Source organism: Myripristis murdjan, chromosome 1, assembly GCF_902150065.1.
Source record: "Myripristis murdjan chromosome 1, fMyrMur1.1, whole genome shotgun sequence".
Taxonomy (NCBI): domain Eukaryota; kingdom Metazoa; phylum Chordata; class Actinopteri; order Holocentriformes; family Holocentridae; genus Myripristis; species Myripristis murdjan.
Window position 1 is genome coordinate 6,254,979 of NC_043980.1, and position 21,332 is coordinate 6,276,310.

General features: G+C 41.2%; 1 protein-coding gene across 1 annotated transcript in view; it reads left to right on the forward strand.

Annotated features, from left to right (window-relative positions):
• The window catches only part of LOC115357936 (B-cell receptor CD22-like), a 51,867-nt gene that overhangs the window by 24,039 nt on the left and 6,496 nt on the right, over positions 1-21,332 (forward strand). The window contains exons 6-14 of the mRNA XM_030049699.1: positions 8,675-8,944; positions 9,789-10,058; positions 11,713-11,958; positions 12,062-12,238; positions 15,877-15,936; positions 16,374-16,482; positions 17,305-17,338; positions 20,071-20,284; positions 20,881-21,150. Coding sequence (XP_029905559.1) covers positions 8,675-8,944; positions 9,789-10,058; positions 11,713-11,958; positions 12,062-12,238; positions 15,877-15,936; positions 16,374-16,482; positions 17,305-17,338; positions 20,071-20,284; positions 20,881-21,150 — 1,650 coding nt within the window. The remainder of the gene's footprint in view (positions 1-8,674; positions 8,945-9,788; positions 10,059-11,712; positions 11,959-12,061; positions 12,239-15,876; positions 15,937-16,373; positions 16,483-17,304; positions 17,339-20,070; positions 20,285-20,880; positions 21,151-21,332) is intronic.

Consider the following 21,332-nt stretch of genomic DNA (forward strand, 5'->3'; position numbering starts at 1 on the left):
AATGAGGGATGTAGATCAATATGTGTAAAGGTCACTAAAAAGTTTAATGTTTTTAAATGATTCAGTGGCATTAGATTAACATTTGCTGAACTTGAACTGAAAGAACAAATGAAAATGAATTATTTTACCTAGAAATTGACTGGATGACAAATTATGATTTACTCATTAATGACAGCGTTTAACAATAACAATAGTTACAGTACGGGCATGTGAAGGCTGCAGGTGCTCCTCTGTCCAGCTGCACCTGTCACCTGAGTGAAAGTTACTGCCTTCATTGTGAATTATCCAAAGCTCACAGGTGACACCTATTGGACCAATTTGGTGAAGAAATGGCTCAGACACAACAGCAGCCTCTCTCCCCTCCCCTCTTATCTGTTTTACTGTCCACCTGTTCAGTTAAGTTATCAACCACCCCCAGCCCTATGACCTTCACAGAGCCCCATTATGAGAGTCCCAGAGCCTCAGCCTGCTCCAGGGATGATGCCATCTGAAACACTAGGGCTAGTGTTGAGGTCTGCCAGATGAATGATTCGAAATCCGTCAGTGGACCAGTAATTAGCCATCAAGCATATGGATCACCTTGACCATGCAAGGTGGAGAGTCTCATTTGTGATGGTAAGATCAAAGGCGGCACCAGGGCACCAATCTGCTTAAGTCGGATTCTTGGCAATTCAAAGTCTTCATTGGTACCAGGCTCCCCAAGGTCCAGGAACTTACTCAAGGCAAGGAAAGGTGATATGTTGACTCCTCCAGTAACCCAGTAGATGACATCACTCAGGGAAAGTCAATAGCTGATTTTGCCAATTCCAGGCGCTGGCTTCAGGGACCTCAATTCCTCCACAAAGCACAGGACCAATGGCCCTAGGCTGAAATTGCAGGTAAGGCAGAAGGAATGGGAGAGCTAAAAGGGGGCATCTTCTGTGGACTCACTCAGCACCCTCTAACAGTTCCAGCCATAGATGTCACATAATTTTTGAACTGGGCTGACTTGCTTAGAGTCACAGAACACTCTGGACAAGGGGTGACAGCCTTGGACCCCACTACATCACTGCCTTCCAGCCTCTGTGATGCAGAGCTTCACCTCCTGAGAGCCTGCCAGAATTAATGTTTCTCTGAGGAAGTGAGAGAACTTAAATCTGATAATTAGGTGTCACCAGTATTGGCAGTATTGGGTCCTGCGAGGACAAAAGGCAGTCAGATGCCAATGGACCTTTGTAGGATGCAAAATGTTTTAAGGACAGTCCACTGTGCCTGTCATGGCTGATTTACCTCCAGCTAGGCTTTGACCTTTCCAGACACCATTCCATTTGACAGGTGTAGACTGCTTTGGATCGCACACAGTTAAAATTGGTTGCTGCTCCAAGAAACGATGGAGAGTCAAGTGCCTCATCTGGAGGTGCTCAGAATTCAGGATGCAAAAACATTTTCCTTGGCCTGAGATGGTTCATAGTCCGATGCAGATCAGATCGGGGACAAATTTCCGAAGGGCAACGAGGGAACTTAAGAAAGCCTTTGCAGCCATGGAGCCTGAGATTCAAAAGAGTCTGGCAGCTCAAAAGATCTCCTTTTAATTCAATCCACCCTCAGCCCCACACTTTGGAGGAGCATGGGAAAGGGAGATATGTTTGGTGAAGACAGCCCTGCAGGTCATAATGGGAGCACAAGCTGTTGGGCCACATTAGCACTGAACAAAAATGCTACATTTAAATCACAAGTTTTTCATCTCTCTAATTTTTAATGTCATGATATACACCATCCTAATAGTAAAGGCCAATTATCTGACAGAATTTGCATTGTTTTGTTCGATATTAAAATCTCATTACATTGTCCTCCAGGAGAGAAGTGTACTTTCTCACTCTACCTTTCCAGACTAGCTGAAGTGGTGACCCTGCAAGCTTGAGATGGCTGACCGAGCAGTTCAGAAACTCAATTGTACCACCAATAATACAAAAAAGACGTGATACAAAATATATTTCTTTTGACATTCCTCTTCAAATTGTCTTTTCAGAGGCTGTCTTGTGGTTACTTGTGGTATTGTGTATAGGGGTGGTACAGATAACACACTCCCAGACTGCAAGGCAAGGTTCTGTCTGTTTTCTGGCTGGTTGGCTATAGATGCTATTTTAAACAGATTGCAAACAACAAAAGTAATCAGTTCTGCAATTAAACTGGTTTACCCTCAGTCTCCTCTCCATGCATGCTAATGATGTAAAGAGGAAGCAAGTCTTGGCTCTGAGTGTTTCTCTGTGGTCTGCTGACCTCATCGATGACAGAAGACGACATCCTTCTCCACTGTAAGTTCTATCAGATAAATTTTAATGTTTTGTTGTATGTGTTACTTTAGGAATTTAACAGCCATTTGAAAAGTTAACATGCAACCAACATTAACCAAAAACATTATTGGGTTGCTTCTTTGTTGGAGTTGTTATACAGAGTAGCCTACAGTGGACAACACACTGCTAGATAAATGTTAGATAAGTAATTCCAGTATTTTCATATTAAAATTGTGAGTTCTGATGAGATCAACTATTTCTCATCCTTTGTGCTTTTCTGCCTGCTGATGTGTATTAACGTCAAGAAGAGAGCGGAGAGGAGCAGTTATGGGTTTAACAGCAGCAGCAAGTGGATTTGTTGTCTTCCTTCTGTCTGTGCCAGGTATCGTACATTCACATTTCAGGGAAATTGGCTGGCACACTTATTGAGTTGAATAAGTTTAACAGTAGAATAAGGTTAGACTGTTACATTAGCACTGTCTTAGATTTCACTCTGTACCAGTGGAAGCATCAGTAGTAAAGGTGTTCCTGTATCGCAGCTAAACTGCCCTGACAGTCATTCAGTTTGTAAATGACAAACACAGTTAAGGCAGAGTTGTTATGTGATGCATTCCTTTAAACTTTACAACACCTGACGTTCTCCTCCAGTTATCTAAAATTTGACAGTGGTTAGTTTTAGTGCTGAAATCCCACAGTTGTCTCTATTGGTCATATTTTAAGCATACACATACATCTGTTTTAAGGTTTCAACAAGTGGTGTGTCATTGTACTTTTATCTTAAAGGAAAACTCGACTGACCCAGACTGAGACAAGATACAAGATTCAATACCATTTTCACCTCTGTACATCCAGTGGTTTGAATATAAGAATCATTACAGAAAAATGACTTGAAGTCTATGGGAGTCATTAGCCTGGCTCTGTCAAAGTGAAAAAAAATAAACTGTAGTTTAGTAGGAGAGGTGGTTCAAAGGAACATCAACATCACCATGGGTGCATCGATAAGAATGCAAGGAGTTCATGGCTGTTTCCATTAAAACATTTATTCCCACAGTGCACACATATTGGTCAATGTAAAGGCTTGATCAGGGTTATGGTTCCATCTGCAAGTGACAAACACACCACAAACCAATCAACACATCGAAACCCATATTATAGTGAAATTACAAAAATACATAAATATATCAAACATTTAACACTCTGCCTCCCTAGGTGGGGGGAGGGGGTAGGCCTACCACTAATAAACCAGAGCTCTACAATACAAGGGCATAAATAAGGACTAAGGATTTAAATGCTTCCATCTCCTTTACTGAATCACAGTTAATGATCATGCGCACTGGCCACTTACGCATGATAATCAAACTGCAATCATAAGGCAAACAATCAAGGGACCAAACAATATTCATCCAAAAGGGACAGATATATATCTTCAACCTACAGCGGTGAATTATCTAGCCACCGTATAATATAAATCCATAAACATTTAACTACTGCAATAGAAATAAATATTCACTTCAATCACGCATAACCCTTTCTCTGCGTTGATGCAAAGGATCACCAACGTGTGCTCAGTCTGGCTGCCAAACAGAACAACACAATGCAGGAGGATATATAGCCAAACAATCAGTGAAAATGAGCCCAGGTGAGAATGAGCTCAGGTGAGTGTGGGTGGGTCCATACCGATGAAGTGGAGGAGGAGTGATAACCAGTATGGCTCTTCTCAACATAAACCTTACAGCAACTTTGAAGCTGTCTTATTTTTACACAGTGTATCATGCCTATTTGAAAAACACGTCTTAGAATTAAAAAAAAAAAAAAAAAACGAGAGTCGTCATTGGAGAAGTTAATTTGTGGTGAATCTTCCTTGACCCTCAGCGGTGCACAGATCGCTGCAATAGACGGAAAGATAAATGTGTTCAGTGGTTACAGCTCTACCATCTAAATTCTCCTAAAATGCCCCTTTTTTATTATTATCATTATTTTTTTTTTTAAATTCCAAGACTTGTATTTCAAATATAAGGTGAAAATGGTTTTGAATATCTTGTCTCAGTCTGGACAAGTCAGACAAAAGGTATTTCTCCAAAAAATGTTGGAGCATTTCTTTAAGACTGTTAAACAAAGTGAAGGAAGTACTAATGATTGTAAGGTAAGCTTTATTTATCCCGCATAGGGGAAACTGTTTTTACCACCTGCAGAGACAGAAAAACAAACAAACAAACAAACAAAAAAAAAACAAACAAAAAAAAAACATGACATGACATGACATGATACACAACAAAAACAATAGGACAATAGAAACCAATGAGACGATCTAGAAGTAGGACATGAATTGTAAAAAGAGGACATGATAAGATAACACAGAGATTAAAAAAAAAAAAAAAAAAAAAAAAAAGAAGAAATACTGAATAAATACCAAAGAAAGCTATGCAGCAATGCCAAATCTGAACCTAACAATGTTTGTTAAAATACCTGACAGCCGCAGGAACGAAAGACTTCCTAAAACGTTCAGTGGAGCACCAAGGCATCACAAGACGCTCACTAAAAGAGCTACCAAAACCCATAAAAACATTGTGCAACGGATGGTTTTCGTAGCACAGAATCAGTTTTAATTTAGACCTGGTTCTCTTTTCAACAATAGCCTCGAGAGACTCTGGGACGAGGCCAATAACTGATCCAGCCCTCTTGATCATCTTATTGATCCTATGTTTATCATCAACTGATATGCATCCCCCCCAGCATAGTACAGCAAAGAAAAGGACGCTAGCCAGGATACTCTGATAAAAGATGTCCAAGAGCCTTGTGCTAACATTGACAGACCTGAGTTTCCTAAGAAAGAAGAGCCTGGACTGAGTCTTCTTCAGTGAGGCTTGGGTAGTTTAATTTATTGTCCAAGGGGGCATCTAAAGGCTTCAAAGGCTTCAATTTTATGTGACTCAGGAGTTTGTTTCCAAAAGACTCCATGTAATTTTGTGTTTTTTAAATACTTGTGGGTCAGGCACTCAGGCATGCCTGAGTCGGGCTTTAACAGTGAAATTGGTCAGGTGACCAATTCCCGACTCAGGCATGCCTGAGTCAGGCTTTAACAGTGAAATTGGTCAGGTGACCCACAAGCATTTAAAAAACACACCGGGAAATGATCAGGCCAGATTTGAGGTGAACCTGAAGACGCTGAGGCGAAACGCGTTGCTCCCTCTAAATAAAGTGTTAAAGTAAAGTTTGAGGCAGTGTGCGGAGTACCTGTTTTATCCAAATTCCCAAGAATCAGTGAGGTGTAGGGGAGTGCGGGGTAGAAACTAACGCGGGGTCAGTTGTAACACGGACTTTTTAGGTAGTTGCACAAGGTCAACCGGCAAGTGCTTCCGGTTAGTTCGTCACATGATCGTAAGAGAGCCCAGCGCGAATTTTGGGGGGAATTGGCTGCATTTTTGAGGAGATATGTGTAAAAGTGTGTTTTACCACCAAGTAAGTGAATTTCTTTACCCTTCTAATTTTTTGACTACTGAACGCAGGTGTAACGCAGTGTTACAACTAAGCCGCAATAAAAACAACTGCATATTTGTCACTAACTTAAGAGTAACGTTAGCTACGTAGTGTAGCTGTGTGTGTGTGTGTGTGTGTGTGTGTGTGTGTGCGTGTGTGCGCATGCTTGCGTGCGTGTGTGCACGTGTGCGTGCACAAGGTGGAGCATGTGTGTGTGGATATAACATGAGTCCCTATCATCATGGGATTTCTACTGTATTCTTTCTAGTAGCTAGTGTACATTGAAACAGATACTCCAACTAGTGTATTAACAGATTTTTTTCTTCTGTGAGGCTTACAAGCCAGAGTTATGATTTATGTGGTGTCAGAATAACCCCATGTGGGATGGGTTGATTGTCTTTATTCATTCATTCATTCATTCATTCATTCATTCATTCAGTCCACACAACACTGCACATCTGCGTGGGTTTTTACTATTATTATAGGCCTATTTTTTTATTTCCTATGGTAGGCGTATAGTATTCTTGTAATTCCTGCACCACGGGGGGGCGGGGTACTCCGCTACGCCACTGATGGCCTACACAATCAGTATCCCCCAGTAGAATGTAGATGAGATTGCATTAAACTGTGTTAAACCAAACCTTTCTATAAGTGGTACAACTAAGACTCCCTTTGTTACAATTAACCCCACCTGTGGGGTAAATTGTAACATTTCTCTTCTTCCACTTATGGTGAAATTTCATGGAAATGGTAGGTTCTAGAAACAAAGTTAAAGTGTTCATTTGTAGCAGAGGTGTGTATGTTGCTTGTATTGAAAAATGAGTTCTCTAACTCCTACATATCCTACATTTTTTTGCCTTTGGCCTGAAACGTTAGGTTGTACCCCTCGCTCCCCTATGTCTTGATAATACAAACAGGCCTTTGACTTGTTTCAATGTCACACATTTAGCTGTTTCTCACTACTCAGTTATCAGCATTTATCTGCAGTTTCCTGTCACACTATCCATGCATCTTGCCCTTTTCATAATTTATGCTCTCAGATTTTATCCTGCATAGTAAAACTACCTTATTTCCTTTATATGGTTGTTCAATACACCTCCATACTCCATACTGACACCCTGCTTCAATGCACATAGTGGCAAAGCATGTGAACATCTGCAACTGTCCCTTTGCAATAAAAATGAACATCTGCACACTGCCCTTGGCCTGTGTTAACCTTGGCTTGACCCATTTTATTTGCATGATTTTTATGAATCTGATTCTGCTTTCTGATGTGCTCTGTGTTACAGTGCTACAGATCAAAGCTCAATGGAGAGTGACTTACATTTCTACTGAGATCTGTGCCTTAAAAGGATCAACAGTGGACATAAACTGCATCTACAGATACCCACACACAGAAAATGACCGTGTAACCAGAGTTGTAAGAACACTGTGGTTTACAAACAAGGATGATGAACCTACGGATCTGAGATTAGACTCAGATTACGCAGGTCGTGTGGAGTATCACTCATGGATTGATGGTTATAGGACGCACTGCAGACTGAGAATCAATGACCTGAGAGAGAGTGACTCAGCTGTGTACAAGTTCAGGTTCATAACAAACCAACCAGGAGGAAGATATACTGGTGAACCTGGAGTCTTTTTAATTGTCACAGGTAACATTTTCATCAGATGAATCGTTTATTTAGTTTCAAAGGTGCTGTTGTGATTTTGTGTGTATGTTAGTCTGTGTGTTTTGAATATTTACAAACTGATGACATTAGTGATTCTTGTTCACATATTCAGATTTGCAGGTGAAGGTGATCAGATCATCAATCTACCAGACTTCTATCCAGGCAGAGCTGAAGTGTCACACCCTCTGCAGGCTCGCTAGTCTTCCTTCCTACGTCTGGTACAAGAATGGAGAGCAAAAAGGATTCTCTTCCTCTTATACAGACTATATTTATCCAGAAGACAGCTACTCCTGTGGTTTGAGAGGACACGAGCGTTTCCGCTCTCCTTCAGTGTGTGAGTTTACAGTCAATACCCATAGCACCATATCAGTACACACACACTCACACACACACACACACACACACACACACACACACACACACACTGCACTTTAGGACACTAACATCCCACAGCTGTAAGCTATTAAAGAGCAACTCAACCCAAATTACAGTGCAGCCAGACATCTGAAGTGTGGAAAGCAGGTGACTGTTCTTACTGCTCCATACTAAAAAGTGACAGCACTGTGAAAATTACTGTGAAATTTGGAGAATGACAAAAAAGAAGCAGGTTCCTCTTTGCCAACTGAGCTTTTATTGTGAAAGGTTCCACAAGCTGTCATTGATCATTTGTTCTCTGTAATGGATCTGATTTAAAATGTAGTGAAGGACAAAACTCAGGCAAAAATGGGCTGCAATAAAAGTAAAATTACTGACTTTGAAAAATACTCAAAATGGTACAAGTGCACAGAAAACCAACTCAATTACAGTAAGATGAGAGAATGTAATTAGTTACTTCCACCAGTGCTTTTCACCATTAGATGTCAGGCTTCACCAAGAGTTTGGATTGGAGTTTGGTGACTCTTGAACTATTTAAGGAACTTTCACAGTTAGACATCTCACGGGGTGACACCAGGGTGACACCAGGGCAGTACACCCCTGAGTTCAACCCTGCTTCTCTCTTTTGGTTGTTTCTTTTCACATTTGCTCTAATCACTCACCCTATATTATTCTGATTGACCTGATTATGGAGATTGAGAAGGTGTTTTTACACTTGGAGTTTGCAAAACTCAGTCAAAGAGGTACACATTTTTTTAAGGGTGAATGAAAATTTCTACCGGGTTGCAAATTAGTGTGAAGGCACCTATAAATCTTTGCCATGATAAAACACATCCACATCTTAAAGTCAATGTATGTTAACATGATGTCCTCCAGATGCTCCGAAGGTTCCCTCAGTGTCGGTGAGTCCCTCTGGTGAAATAGTGGAGGGCAGTTCAGTGACTCTGACCTGCAGCAGTGATGCTAACCCAGCAGCTAATTATACCTGGTACAAGAAGAATGGAAATCCAGACCAGGAAGCTTTCAGGACAGGACCACAGCTGGACTTTGTTTCCATCCAGTCCTCTGACTCTGGAGAGTTTTCCTGCACAGCGCAGAATGAGCTGGGAGAGAACACATCTGACTCCACCTCTACTGATGTCAAATGTCAGTGAAAGACTGTACAAATACTGAAAATTATTTTTGGAGATTTTAACTAAGCTATTAACAAGACAACAGTTTTACAAGTTTATATGTTTTTTTCAGCTCTGCCTTGCTTTACATTCAGTCTGGGGTAAAGAAGTGTGTTACTTAGCCACTTTTGTCACTCAGATTTTCTCAGCTGTTGTGGGCTCTGTACCGATTAAATATTTTTCAGTTAAATTGTTAAGAAACAACACAACTCCAAATACTTTCACTGGCCAATCAATACTGTGTTTCATACAAAGCAGGTGTAAAAAGGTAGTATATTGTATAACTCACCACCTTCCTACAGATATCTCAGGATACACAATTAATTGTGCCTCCATACAAATTGTCCTCCAGATGCTCCGAAGGTTCCCTCAGTGTCGGTGAGTCCCTCTGGTGAAATAGTGGAGGGCAGTTCAGTGAATCTGACCTGCAGCAGTGATGCTAACCCAGCAGCTACTTATACCTGGTACAAGAAGAATGGAAATCCAGTCCAGGAACCTTTCAGGACAGGACCACAGCTGGACTTTGTTTCCATCCAGTCCTCTGACTCTGGAGAGTTTCACTGCACAGCGCAGAATGAGCTGGGAGCAAAAAGATCTTACTGTATCTCTATTGATGTGAAATGTGAGTGAAAGGCTGTACAAGCACTGCATTTTTTCAGCTTTTATTAACAATCCAAAGTTTTTGCAAGCATGCATATTTTTTCAGCTCTCCGTTGCTTCACATACAGTCTGCTACTGTAGTTCACTGAGCAGCTCCACTGCAGGAGATAAAGTGCCTTGCCTTAAGTGCACTGAACTTTTCATGATATTTTTAACAGATGCTCCAAAGGTTCCCTCAGTGTCAGTGAGGCCCTCTGGTGAAATAGTGGAGGGCAGTTCAGTGAATCTGACCTGCAGCAGTGATGCTAACCCAGCAGCTAATTATACCTGGTACAAGAAGAATGGAAATCCAGACCAGGAACCTTTGAGGACAGGACCACAGCTGGACTTTGTTTCCATCCAGTCCTCTGACTCTGGAGAGGTTTACTGCACAGTGCAGAATGAGCTGGGAGAGAAGACATCTGACTCCACCTCTATTGATGTCAAATGTGAGTGAAATGGATCTGGTTCTCGATATCATGTGGGAACAAATACCCTAAATCTGTCACCTTTAGTTTTTATTAATCAGGGAAAGGTTTTGTGTGGTCTGCCTTGTTTTATATTCACTATAGTACTTGGAGATAAGGAGCATTGCTTAAGGACCCACTGACAGTAACTGAGGGACAGGAGAGTGTAACTTATTCAATTTTTACACCAAGGTTTCCCCAGCTGTCCTGGAGATTAGAAACATCAAACATCTAGTGACATCATCTTCACAAAAACTCATCTGATTATTTACATCCAGAATGTCTCATTGAAAAAACACAGCCTAGATCTGGCTACTGTGCTTTTAGGTGTGCAGTATTTTCCTCTGACCCACACAGCAGCTAATATTGCAGACGCCATTGCAAGTTTGATGACTGAGTGGGGAATCACTGAAAAGGTCTGTGGGATGGTTACTGATGGTGCTCACAATATTGTGGCAAGTGTGAATCAGTTAAACATTGCACATTTATTGCTGTAGAAGCCAATAACGTAATAACGGCCAATAATGTAATAAATTTGCCCTTTTTAAAATGTAATAGGCCAATAACGCATTAACTGGCCAATAATGTAATTAAAGTCCTGAACCGATAACGTAATAATTTTTGGCCAATAACGTAATAACTTATTGCGTTATTGGCTGCTTATTTTGTTATTGGCCTGCTTAAAAAAAATCTTTGCAAATGTAATAACTGAGCCAATAACATAATAATATAATATACTAATATCACTTTTATTTATTGGATATAACTGTAATAAAACTCTCTCTCTCTCTCTCTCTCTCTCTCTCTCTCTCTCTCTCTCTCTCTCTCTCTCTCTCTCTCTCTCTTTGTTTGTATAACTTGATGATTAGAATTACCATTCAAGTGCCAAAACATATTTACAAACACTGACAATTACTCATATATTACATGTAGACCTATAAAACTGTGCCTCTTTGAGGATGATGTATTCTCAAATGTAATGACCACACATTTTGGTCATAAAAAATATAATCTTTATTAAACCTTTGTAACAATTGTTCCTTAAATAACCGGACTGACTGCTTGTCTCAATCTCAGAGGACGCTGAACTGTAAAATAGAACATATAACATGAGCTACAAAATAACTTTGTATTATTGTCCCTTTTTTTAACCTTACATTTAAACATTCAGCATTTTTAAAAAAATCTAATTCTAATTATTTCCTAACCTGAAAAAACAAACAAAAACACACCAACTACACTGCTCAAAAAATAAAGGAAACACATAATCATCAGAGTGTAACTTCAAGTCAATCAAACTCCTGTTATATGAAGCTGCCTAGTTAAGAAGCATTACTGATTGTGAATCGATTTCACCTGCTGTTGTGCAAATTGGACAGACATCAGGTGGAAAGGAGAGGCAATTAGCAAGACAACCCCTATAAAGGAATAGTTTTGTAGGTGGTGGCCACAGACCAGACCTCTCTGCATCCTTTCTGATTGATCCTCAGCTAGTTTCGCATTTTTCCAGTGCCCTCGCCACTAGTGGTATCATGAGGCGGTATCTACAGTCCACAGAAGTTGCTCAGGTAGTGCAGCTACTCCAGGATGGTACATCCATACGTGCAGTGGCCAGAAGGTTTGCTGTGTCCCCCAGCACAGTGTCAAGAGCATGGAGGAGATACCAGGAGACAGGCCAGTACACCAGGAGAGATGGAGGGGGCCGTTGGAGGGCAACAACCCAGCAGCAGGACCGCTATCTGCTTCTTTGTGCAAGGAGGACGAGGAGGAGCACTGGCAGAACCCTCCAAAATTACCTCCAGCAGGCCACTGGTGTGCATGTTTTTGCCCAAACTGTCAGAAACAGACTCCATGAGGTGGCATGAGGGCCTGACGTCCTCTAGTGGGACCTGTGCTCACACCCCAGCACCATGCAGCCTGATTGGCATTTGCCAGAGAACACCATAATTGGCAGATATGCCACTGGCGCCCTGTTCTTTTCACAGATGAGAGCAGGTTCACACTGAGCACATATGACAGACGTGACAGAGTCTGGCAACGCTGGGGAGAACATTATGCTGCCTACAACCTCCTCCAGGATGACCGGTTTGGTGGTGGGTCAGTGATGGTCTGGGGAGGCATATCCTTGGATGGCTGCACAGACCTCCATGTGCTAGCCAGAGGTACCCTGACTGCTGTTAGGTAACGGGATGAGATCCTCAGACCCATTGTCAGACCATATGCTGGTGCAGTGGGCCCTGGGTTCCTTCTGGTGCATGACAATGGAGTGTGTCAGCAGTTCTTGCATGATGAAGGCATTGATGCTATTGACTGGCCCACCTGTTCCCCAGACCTGAATCCAATCGATCACCTCTGGGACATCATGTATCGAAGCATCCACCGCCGCCACATCGCACCACAGCCTGTCTAGGAGCTGACTGATGCCCTGATCCCCTAGGAGACCATCCATTGTTTCAAAAGGAGCATGCCCAGACGTTGTAGGGAATGCATACAGGCACGTGGAGGCCATACACACTGCTGAGCCACATTATGAGTGGTCTAGGGCAAATTCACACAAGCTGGATCAGCCTGTGATCTGATTTTTCCACTTTGATTTTGGGTATGGTTCTGAATCCAGTCCTCAGTGAGTTAATGATTTTGTTTTCCATCGATTAATTTTACATTATTTTGTTCTCAACAAATTACACTATGTAATTAATAAAGATTTTCAACTGGAATATTTCATTCATTGTGATCTGGGATGTGTGATTTAAGTGTTCCCTTTATTTTTATTCATTTATTTATTTTTTTTTTTTGAGCAGTGTAATAATGGTCATTACTTCTTCCAGTAGATGTCCTTAATTTTCTATTGGCCAAAGGCCATGTGACTTAAAAGAATCCAGGCTTTCATCCATTTACTGTCCTTGCAAAACAGCTCTTTAAGATGTTTGCTGAGACCACTGCTGTGTCCAGCAGCCTTGGTGAGTTTCATAATACTAATGGAACAATCATTATTTTTGTCAAGTTCCAAATTCTCTGCAAGGCTCTCTCTGACGTAGAGTTGTTGGTGAAATGGTGTAGCTAGGTCGCGGAACAAGACTGAGACTCGATTGAACGTTCCCAGCATGGACACGTCTTGATTGAGAGAACAGGCAATGATCCTTGATAGGATTTCTGTGGGCAGGTATGGAGGCTCATTGGCTGACATGGTGGGAGATGCTGGCAAATTGTTGGCAATAGATTGAACTTGAACATAAGACATAGCGTCGGGTTCAGTGTTCGACAGAAAGCCATCTTCAATTTCAGACATAGGTCTGGGCTCAGTGTCAGACATAGGGTCGGGTTCGGTGTCAAACACAGGGTTGAGTACACTGTCACACAGAGAGCCATAAATGAAATCATCATTTAAAAAATGTATTTTATATTTACTCGAGTTATCTTTGTCTAATATCAATGTTTATCATGTTTAATATCATGTTTGATGATCTGAAACTTTTAAGTGTGACAAATATGCAAAAAAAATAAGAAATCAGGAAGAGGGAAAAAACTTTTCCACAGCACTGTAATTTATGAACAAGACCTTGGCTAATCAAGAGTATGCGACCACGGGCCCTTGGTATGCAGGGTTAGTGTGTATGGATGTGGCCCTGCTTTACATGTAAGAACTGAGCTGTCAACTATATTTGTAATTGTTCAACTGAGTGTTTGATGATGAACAGTTCCTATTTTAAAGGAATGGCTACAGTATACAAGTTTTCTATATGCCTTTACTTTCACCACCCCATCTACCTCCCATCATCAACATTTTTCTTAGAATAGTTCAACTGCAGACAAAGTGTCAATTCCAAAATCTCTAATATCATAAATCCTCAGCAGAATGAGAAGGTAAGAAAGGAGCCTGATAAAACAATTTAGTTTAACTACTGGCTCCTCTCAACTGCAAGAACTTACTGGAGCACACCGCACCATGAAAACTATTTCAAGGATTTCAGAAGTGTTTCCATTGGCAGCGACAGGGATGCAGGTTAAGTTCCTTGAACCTGATTTTGATACTAAAAACTTAAGACAGAAGCAGAATGAGGAACTTATCGCTGCAGGTGCAGAAACTTTCCCAGGTTCTCTTTTCTCAAAAGCACCTTGGTGTTGGAAAGTTATTGTGTTTTGCAATTATTGCATTTCAATAACAAATCATTGCCAAGGAACATCATCATATCAGTTTGCTTCTCTCTCAGCCTTTGTTTGATATCATGGCTGACAGTGTGATGCTAAAAAAGGAACAGAGAATGTAAGCTCAGACAGTGAGAGGTGAAAGAGATAAGGTTCCTCCTTGTAGCTTATATGGTGTGTGTATGTTTGTGTGTGTGTGTTTTTGTGCGTGTGTGTGTGTGTGTGTGTGTGTGTGTGTGTGTGTGTGTGTGTCTGAGTGCACTGCTGAAACCTACTTTCCTGTTCTAACGAGACTCTTGTGCTCTTTCACCCAAAAGGTCAGGTCAGTTTCAAAACAGATTCATGCCACACAGTCAAACTGCATAATCCTGTCAGCAGGCATAAGAACAAGCCTCCAGATTTCACCTATTATCAAACATTTCATTTACAGTCAGGAAAATATCAACATATTCTGATGTGAGACAAGGTGGTGGTGGCCACGACATGGAAGAAATTATTAACTTTTGGTAAAGATCTGACATGTAGAATGATTATATTGTGTTCTCTATACTTGATCTGCATAGTGACAGTTATGTGTTATTGGGTTTATTCTGAGTTGAAAGTTGATTACATGTTGACTGAAGATGGTTTAGCAGTTTGTCTTAATTTATACATGTTTTGTATTGTGTGTGGACAAAAAATGCCACAATGTCTAGCAGACTTGGTATACTAGGTGACTGCAGTGCTATTGTGTTGGCACTCGGCAACACCGTGTTCCAAGGTCTCACCTGAGTTATCCCAGTTATCCCAGCAACAGCCACATGCACAAGGGGGTAGTAAGCAGTGCTTTATTCAGCCAGAATCCATTGCATGTCAATTTAATGATTTTTGAAGGCTTATATCTCACCCCTCATCAGGAGAACATCAAAACAGTAATGGTGGAGAATCAGACAGTAGAGTTCATTCAAATGGCAGCTCTATTGTAAGCGGATCACTAACTCCAGCATACCCTGCACCGTTTCACGACCATTCACCTGTGAGTACAGCCACTACACAACATATGGAAAGCAATGTGTGTCCCAGCTACAGGTGAACAGCCCACTGCACATCGTGGTGTGATGTCTACCTACCACACAATGACACAAGCCTGTTACTTCTAGTTTGGTGCCAACGTCACTTCCAGCACCTAGAGCTCTTAATTATTCAGCAACCCAAACTGCCACCTTTGTGCCTCAACAGTCCGTCTACTACCAAATCCACCTGTTCAGTTAAGTTATCAACCACCCCCAGCCCTATGGCCTTCACAGTGCCCAATTATGAGAGTCCCAGAGCCTTAGCCTGCTCCAGGGATGATACCATCTGTAACACTGGGGCTAGTGTTGAGGTCTGCCAGAAGAATGATTCGAAATCCGTCAGTGGGCCAGTAATTAGCCATATGGCTCATCTTGACCATGCAAGGTGGAGAGTCTCCTTTGTGACGGTAAGATCATGGGTGGCACCAGGGCACCAATCTGCTGAAGTCGGATTCTTGGCAATTCAAAGTCTTCATTGGTACTAGGCTCCCCAAGGTCCAGGAACTTACTCAAGGCAAGGAAAGGTGATATGTTAACTCCTCCAGTAACCCAGTAGATGACATCACTCAGGGAAAGTCAATAGCTGATCTTGCCAATTCCAGGTGCTGGCTCCAGGGACCTCAACAAAGCACAGGACCAATGGCCCTATGCCGAAATTGCAGGTAAGGCAGAAGGTGTGGAAGAGCTAAAAGGGGGCATCTTCTGTGGACTCACTCAGCACCCTCTAACAGTTCCAGCCATAGATATCACACAATTTTTGAACTGGGCTGACTTGCTTAGTGTCACAGAACACTCTGGACAAGGGGTGACAGCCTTGGACCCCACTACATCACTGCCTTTCAGCCTCCATGATGCAGAGCTTCACCTCCTGAGAGCCTGCCAGAATGAATGTTTCTCTGAGGAAGTAAAACCTTAAATCTGATAATCAGGTGTCACCAAACAGTAGACTAAGCTGTCTAGCACCACAACTGGACAATGAACTTGGCCTCATCCGTGTTGATGGACATCTGCAAAGTTGGAACAGCCTGGCCCCAACTGACATTCTCTTGATCATGCTGGATCCACACCATTCTGTGACAAACCCTCTCTCCCATGACAGAGATGAACGCTTTCTCCATACTGGTCCTGCCTGGGTCTTTGCTGATCTCAGACACCAGTATTGGGTCATGCAAGGACAAAAAGCAGTCCGATGCAACCAAAGGACCTTTGTAGGATGCAAAATGTTTAAAGGACAGTCATCATGGCTGATTTACCTCCAGTTAGGCTTTGACCTTTCCAGACATCGTTTGATTCGACAGGTGTAGACTGCTTTGGATCGCACACAGTTAAAATTATTCGCCGCTCCATATGATGGAGAGTCAAGTGCCTCATCTGGAGGTGCTCAGAATTCAGGATGCAAAAACATTTTCCTTGGCCTGAGATGGTTCATAGCCCAATGCAGATCAAATCGGGAACAAATTTCAGAGGGGCAACGAGGGAACTTAAGAAAGCCTTTGCAGCCATGGAGCCTGAGATTCAAAAGAGTCTGGCAGCTCAAAAGATCTTTTTTTAATTCAATCCACCCTCAGCCCTACACTTTGGTGGAGCATGGGAAAGGGAGATATGTTTGGTGAAGACAGCCCTGCAGGTCATAATGGGAGCAAAAGCTGTTGGGCCACATTAGCACTGAACAAAAATGCTACATTTAAATCACGTTTTTCATCTCTCTAATTTTTAACAGACTTAAAAACTTTTTAAAAAACTTAACAGTAAAGGCCAATTATCTGACTGAATTTGCATTGTTTTGTTGTTCGATATTAAAATCTCATTACATTTACCTCCAGGAGAGAAGTGTACTTTCTCACTCTACCTTTCCAGACTAGCTGAAGTGGTGACCCTGCAAGCTTGAGATGGTTGACCAAGCAGTTCAGAAACTGAATTGTGCCACCAATAATACAAAAAAGACGTGATACAAAATCTATTTCTTTTTCATTCTCTTCAAATTGTCTTTACAGAAGCTGTGTTGTGGTTACATGTGGTGCTGTGTATAGGGGTGGTACAGATAACACAATCCCAGACCGCAAGGTGAGGTTCTGTCTGTTTTCTGTCTGTCTGGCTGTAGATGCTATTTTAAACAGATTGCAAACAACAAAAGTAATCAGTTCTGCAATTAAACTTAGTGGTTTACCCTCAGTCTCCTCTCCATCCATGTTAATGATGTAAAGAGGAAGCAAGTCTTGGCTCTTAGTGTTTCTCTGTGGTCGGCTGACCGCATCGATGACAGAAGACGACGTCCTTCTCCACTGTAAGTTCTATCAGGAAACCAATTTTTATGTTTTGTTGTAAGTGTTAGTTCAGTTTTAACAGCCATTTGAAAAGTTATCATGCAACCAACATTAACCAAAAAATTATTGGGTTGATTCTTTGTTGGAGTTGTTATACAGTGCATTGTACAATGCACTGCTAGATAAATGTTAAAGTAATTCCTTAAGTAAGTTATTTTCATATTAAAGTTGTGATTTTTGATAAGATTAACTCATATTTCTCATCCTTTGTGCTTTTCTGCCGGCTGATGTGTATTAATGTCAAGAAGAGAGCGGAGAGGAGCCGTTATGGGTTTAACAGCAGCAGCAAGTGGATTTGTTGTCTTCCTTCTGTCTGTGCCAGGTATCGTACATTCACATTTCAGGCATCTTGCTGGCACACTTATTGAGTTGAAAAAGTTTAACAGTAGAATAAGATTACCACTGTCTTAGATTTCACTCTGTACCAGTGGAAGCATCAGTAGTAAAGGTGTTCCTGTATCGCAGCTAAACTGCCCTGACAGTCATTCAGTTTGTAAATGACAAGCACAGTTAAGGCAGAGTTGTTACGTGATGCATTCCTTTAAACTTTACAACACCTGACGTTCTCCTCCAGTTATCTAAAACTTGACAGTGGTTAGTTTTGAAATCCCACAATTGTCTTTACTGGTCATATTTTAAGCATACACATACATCTGTTTTAAGGTTTCAACAAGTGATGTTTCTCATCGTACTTTTATCTTAAAGGAATAGTTGACCGACCCAGACTGAGACAAGATGTTCGATACCATTTTCACCTCTGTACGTCCAGTGGTTTGAATATAAGAGTCATTATAGAAAAATGACTTGAAGTCTATGGGAGTCATTAGCCTGGCTCTGTCAAAGTGGAAAAAAAATAAACCTTACCGCAACTCTGAAGCCGTCATATTTACACAGTGTATCATGCCTATTTGAAATACACATCTTAGAATTAAAAAACAACAACAAAACGAGTCGTCATTGGAGAAGTTAATTTGAATGTTCGTCTACCTTCAGCAGTGCACAGATCACTGCAATAGACAGAAAAATAAATGTGTTCAGCAGTTACAGCTCCACCATCTAAATTCTCCTTATTATGATTTTTTAAATTCCAAGACTTGTATTTCAAATATAAGGGGGAATGGTAATGAATATCTTGTCTCAGGCTGGACAAGTCAGACAAAAGGTATTTTTCCAAAAAAATGTTGGAGCATTCCTTTAAGACTGTTAACCAAAGTGAAGGAAGTACTCATGACTGTACAGCTGGAATTGAACTGGCATTTAAAAAAAAAAAATCAACATGGATTCATATTTATTCATCTAAAGGCTTCAATTTTATGTGACTCAGGAGTTTGTTTCCAAAAGACTACATGTCATTTTGTTCAACATTACAGAGCTTTAACACACCAGAGAGACATTCACAAGTACTTTGCTCTTTTAAAAATGACTGATGTGTCTAGCAGTTTCAAATGGCAGATTTCTCATTTTCTAATGAAATTCTTAAAATCAACTTTTCTGTCTCAGCTGTTTTATCTGCCATCAAACAGCTGTACTAAACCCTCCTGGTAAACTTTATAATGGAGAGTGTATCAGGTGTATGTCTTGATGATACGAACAGGCCTTTGACTTGTTTAGATGTCACACATTTAGCTGTTTCTCACTCCTCAGTTATCAGCATTTATCTGCAGTTTCCTGTCACACTCTATCCTTGCATCTTGCCCTTTTCATAATTTATGCTCTCAACTTTTATCCTGCACAGTAAAACTACCTTATTTCCTTCGAATGGTTGTTCAATACACCTCCATACTCCATACTGACACCCTGCTTCAATGCACATAGTGACAAAGCATGTGAACATCTGCAACTGTCCCTTTGCAATAAAAATGAATATCTGCACACTGCCCTTGGCCTGTGTTAACCTTGGCTTGACCCATTTTATTTGCATGATTTTCATGAATCTAATTCTGCTTTCTGATGTGCTCTGTGCTACAGTGCTACAGATCAAAGCTCAATTTAAAGTGACTTACACCTCTACTGAGATCTGTGCCTTAAAAGGATCAACAGTGGACATAAACTGCATCTACCGATACCCACACACAGAAAATGACCGTGTTACCAGAGTTGTAAGAACACTGTGGTTTACAAACAACGATGATGAACCCATGGATCTGAGATTAGACTCAGATTACACAGGTCGTGTGGAGTATCACACATGGATTGATGGTTATAGGACGCACTGCAGACTGAGAATCAGTGACCTGAGAGAGAGTGACTCAGCTGTGTACAAGTTCAGGTTCATAACAAACCAACCAGGAGGAAGATATACTGGTGAACCTGGAGTCTTTTTAATTGTCACAGGTAACATTTTCATCAGATGAATCGTTTATTTAGTTTCAAAGGTGCTGTTGTGATTTTGTGTGTATGTTAGTCTGTGTGTTTTGATTATTTACAAACTGTTGACATTAGTGATTCTTGGTCACATATTCAGATTTGCAGGTGAAGGTGATCAGATCATCAATCCACCAGTCTTCTATCCGGGCAGAGCTGAAGTGTCACACTCTCTGCAGGCTCGCTGGTCGTCCCTCCTACGTCTGGTACAGGAATGGAGAGCAAAAACGATTCTCTTCCTCTTATACAGACTACATTTATTCAGAAGACAGCTACTACTGTGCTGTGAGAGGACGCGAGCGTTTCCGCTCTCCTTCAGTCTGTGAGTTTACAGTCAATACCCATAGTACCATATCAGTACACACACACACACACACACACACACACTCACACACACACACACACACACACACACACACACACACACACACACTGCACTTTAGGACACTTTATTGTGAAAGGTTCCACAAGCTGTCATTGGTCATTTGTTCTCTGTAATGGACCTGATTTAAAATGTAGTGAAGGACAAAACTCAGGCAAAAATGGGCTGCAATAAAAGTAAAATTACTGACTTTGAAAAATACTCAAAAAGGTACAAGTGCACAGAAAACCAACTCAGTTACGGTAAAATGAGAGAATGTAATTAGTTACTTCCACTTGTGCTTTTCACCATTAGATGTCAGGCTTCATCAAGATTCAGACGTCTCACCCCGGGGTGACACCAGGGCTCAACTTATATAATTCTGATTGGCCTTTAACACTTGTTGCTTGCAAAGCTTAAAGAGGCACACATTTTTTAAAGGGTGAATGAAATTTTCTGACGATTTGAATGTTCGTGTGAAGGCACCTATAAATCTTTGCCATGATAAAACACATCCTCATCTTAAAGTTAGTGTATGTTAACATGATGTCCTCCAGATGCTCCAAAGGTTCCCTCAGTGTCGGTGAGGCCCTCTGGTGAAATAGTGGAGGGCAGTTCAGTGACTCTGACCTGCAGCAGTGATGCTAACCCAGCAGCTACTTATACCTGGTACAAGAAGAATGGAAATCCAGACCAGGAACCTTTTAGGACAGGACCACAGCTGGACTTTGTTTCTATCCAGTCCTCTGACTCTGGAGAGTTTTACTGCACAGCGCAGAATGAGCTGGGGGCAAAAAGATCTGACTTCACCTCTATTGATGTGAAATGTGAGTGAAAGACGGTACAACTTCTTCAATTTATCTTATTTATTGATTTATTTTAGCTTTTATTAACAATGCAATGGTTTTGCAAGTATGTACGTTTTTTCAGCCCTGCCTTGCTTCACATAGTTAGTTAGTTAACTTTATTGACAACAATATAAAATATTTGTGTCCAAACATTAAAATAT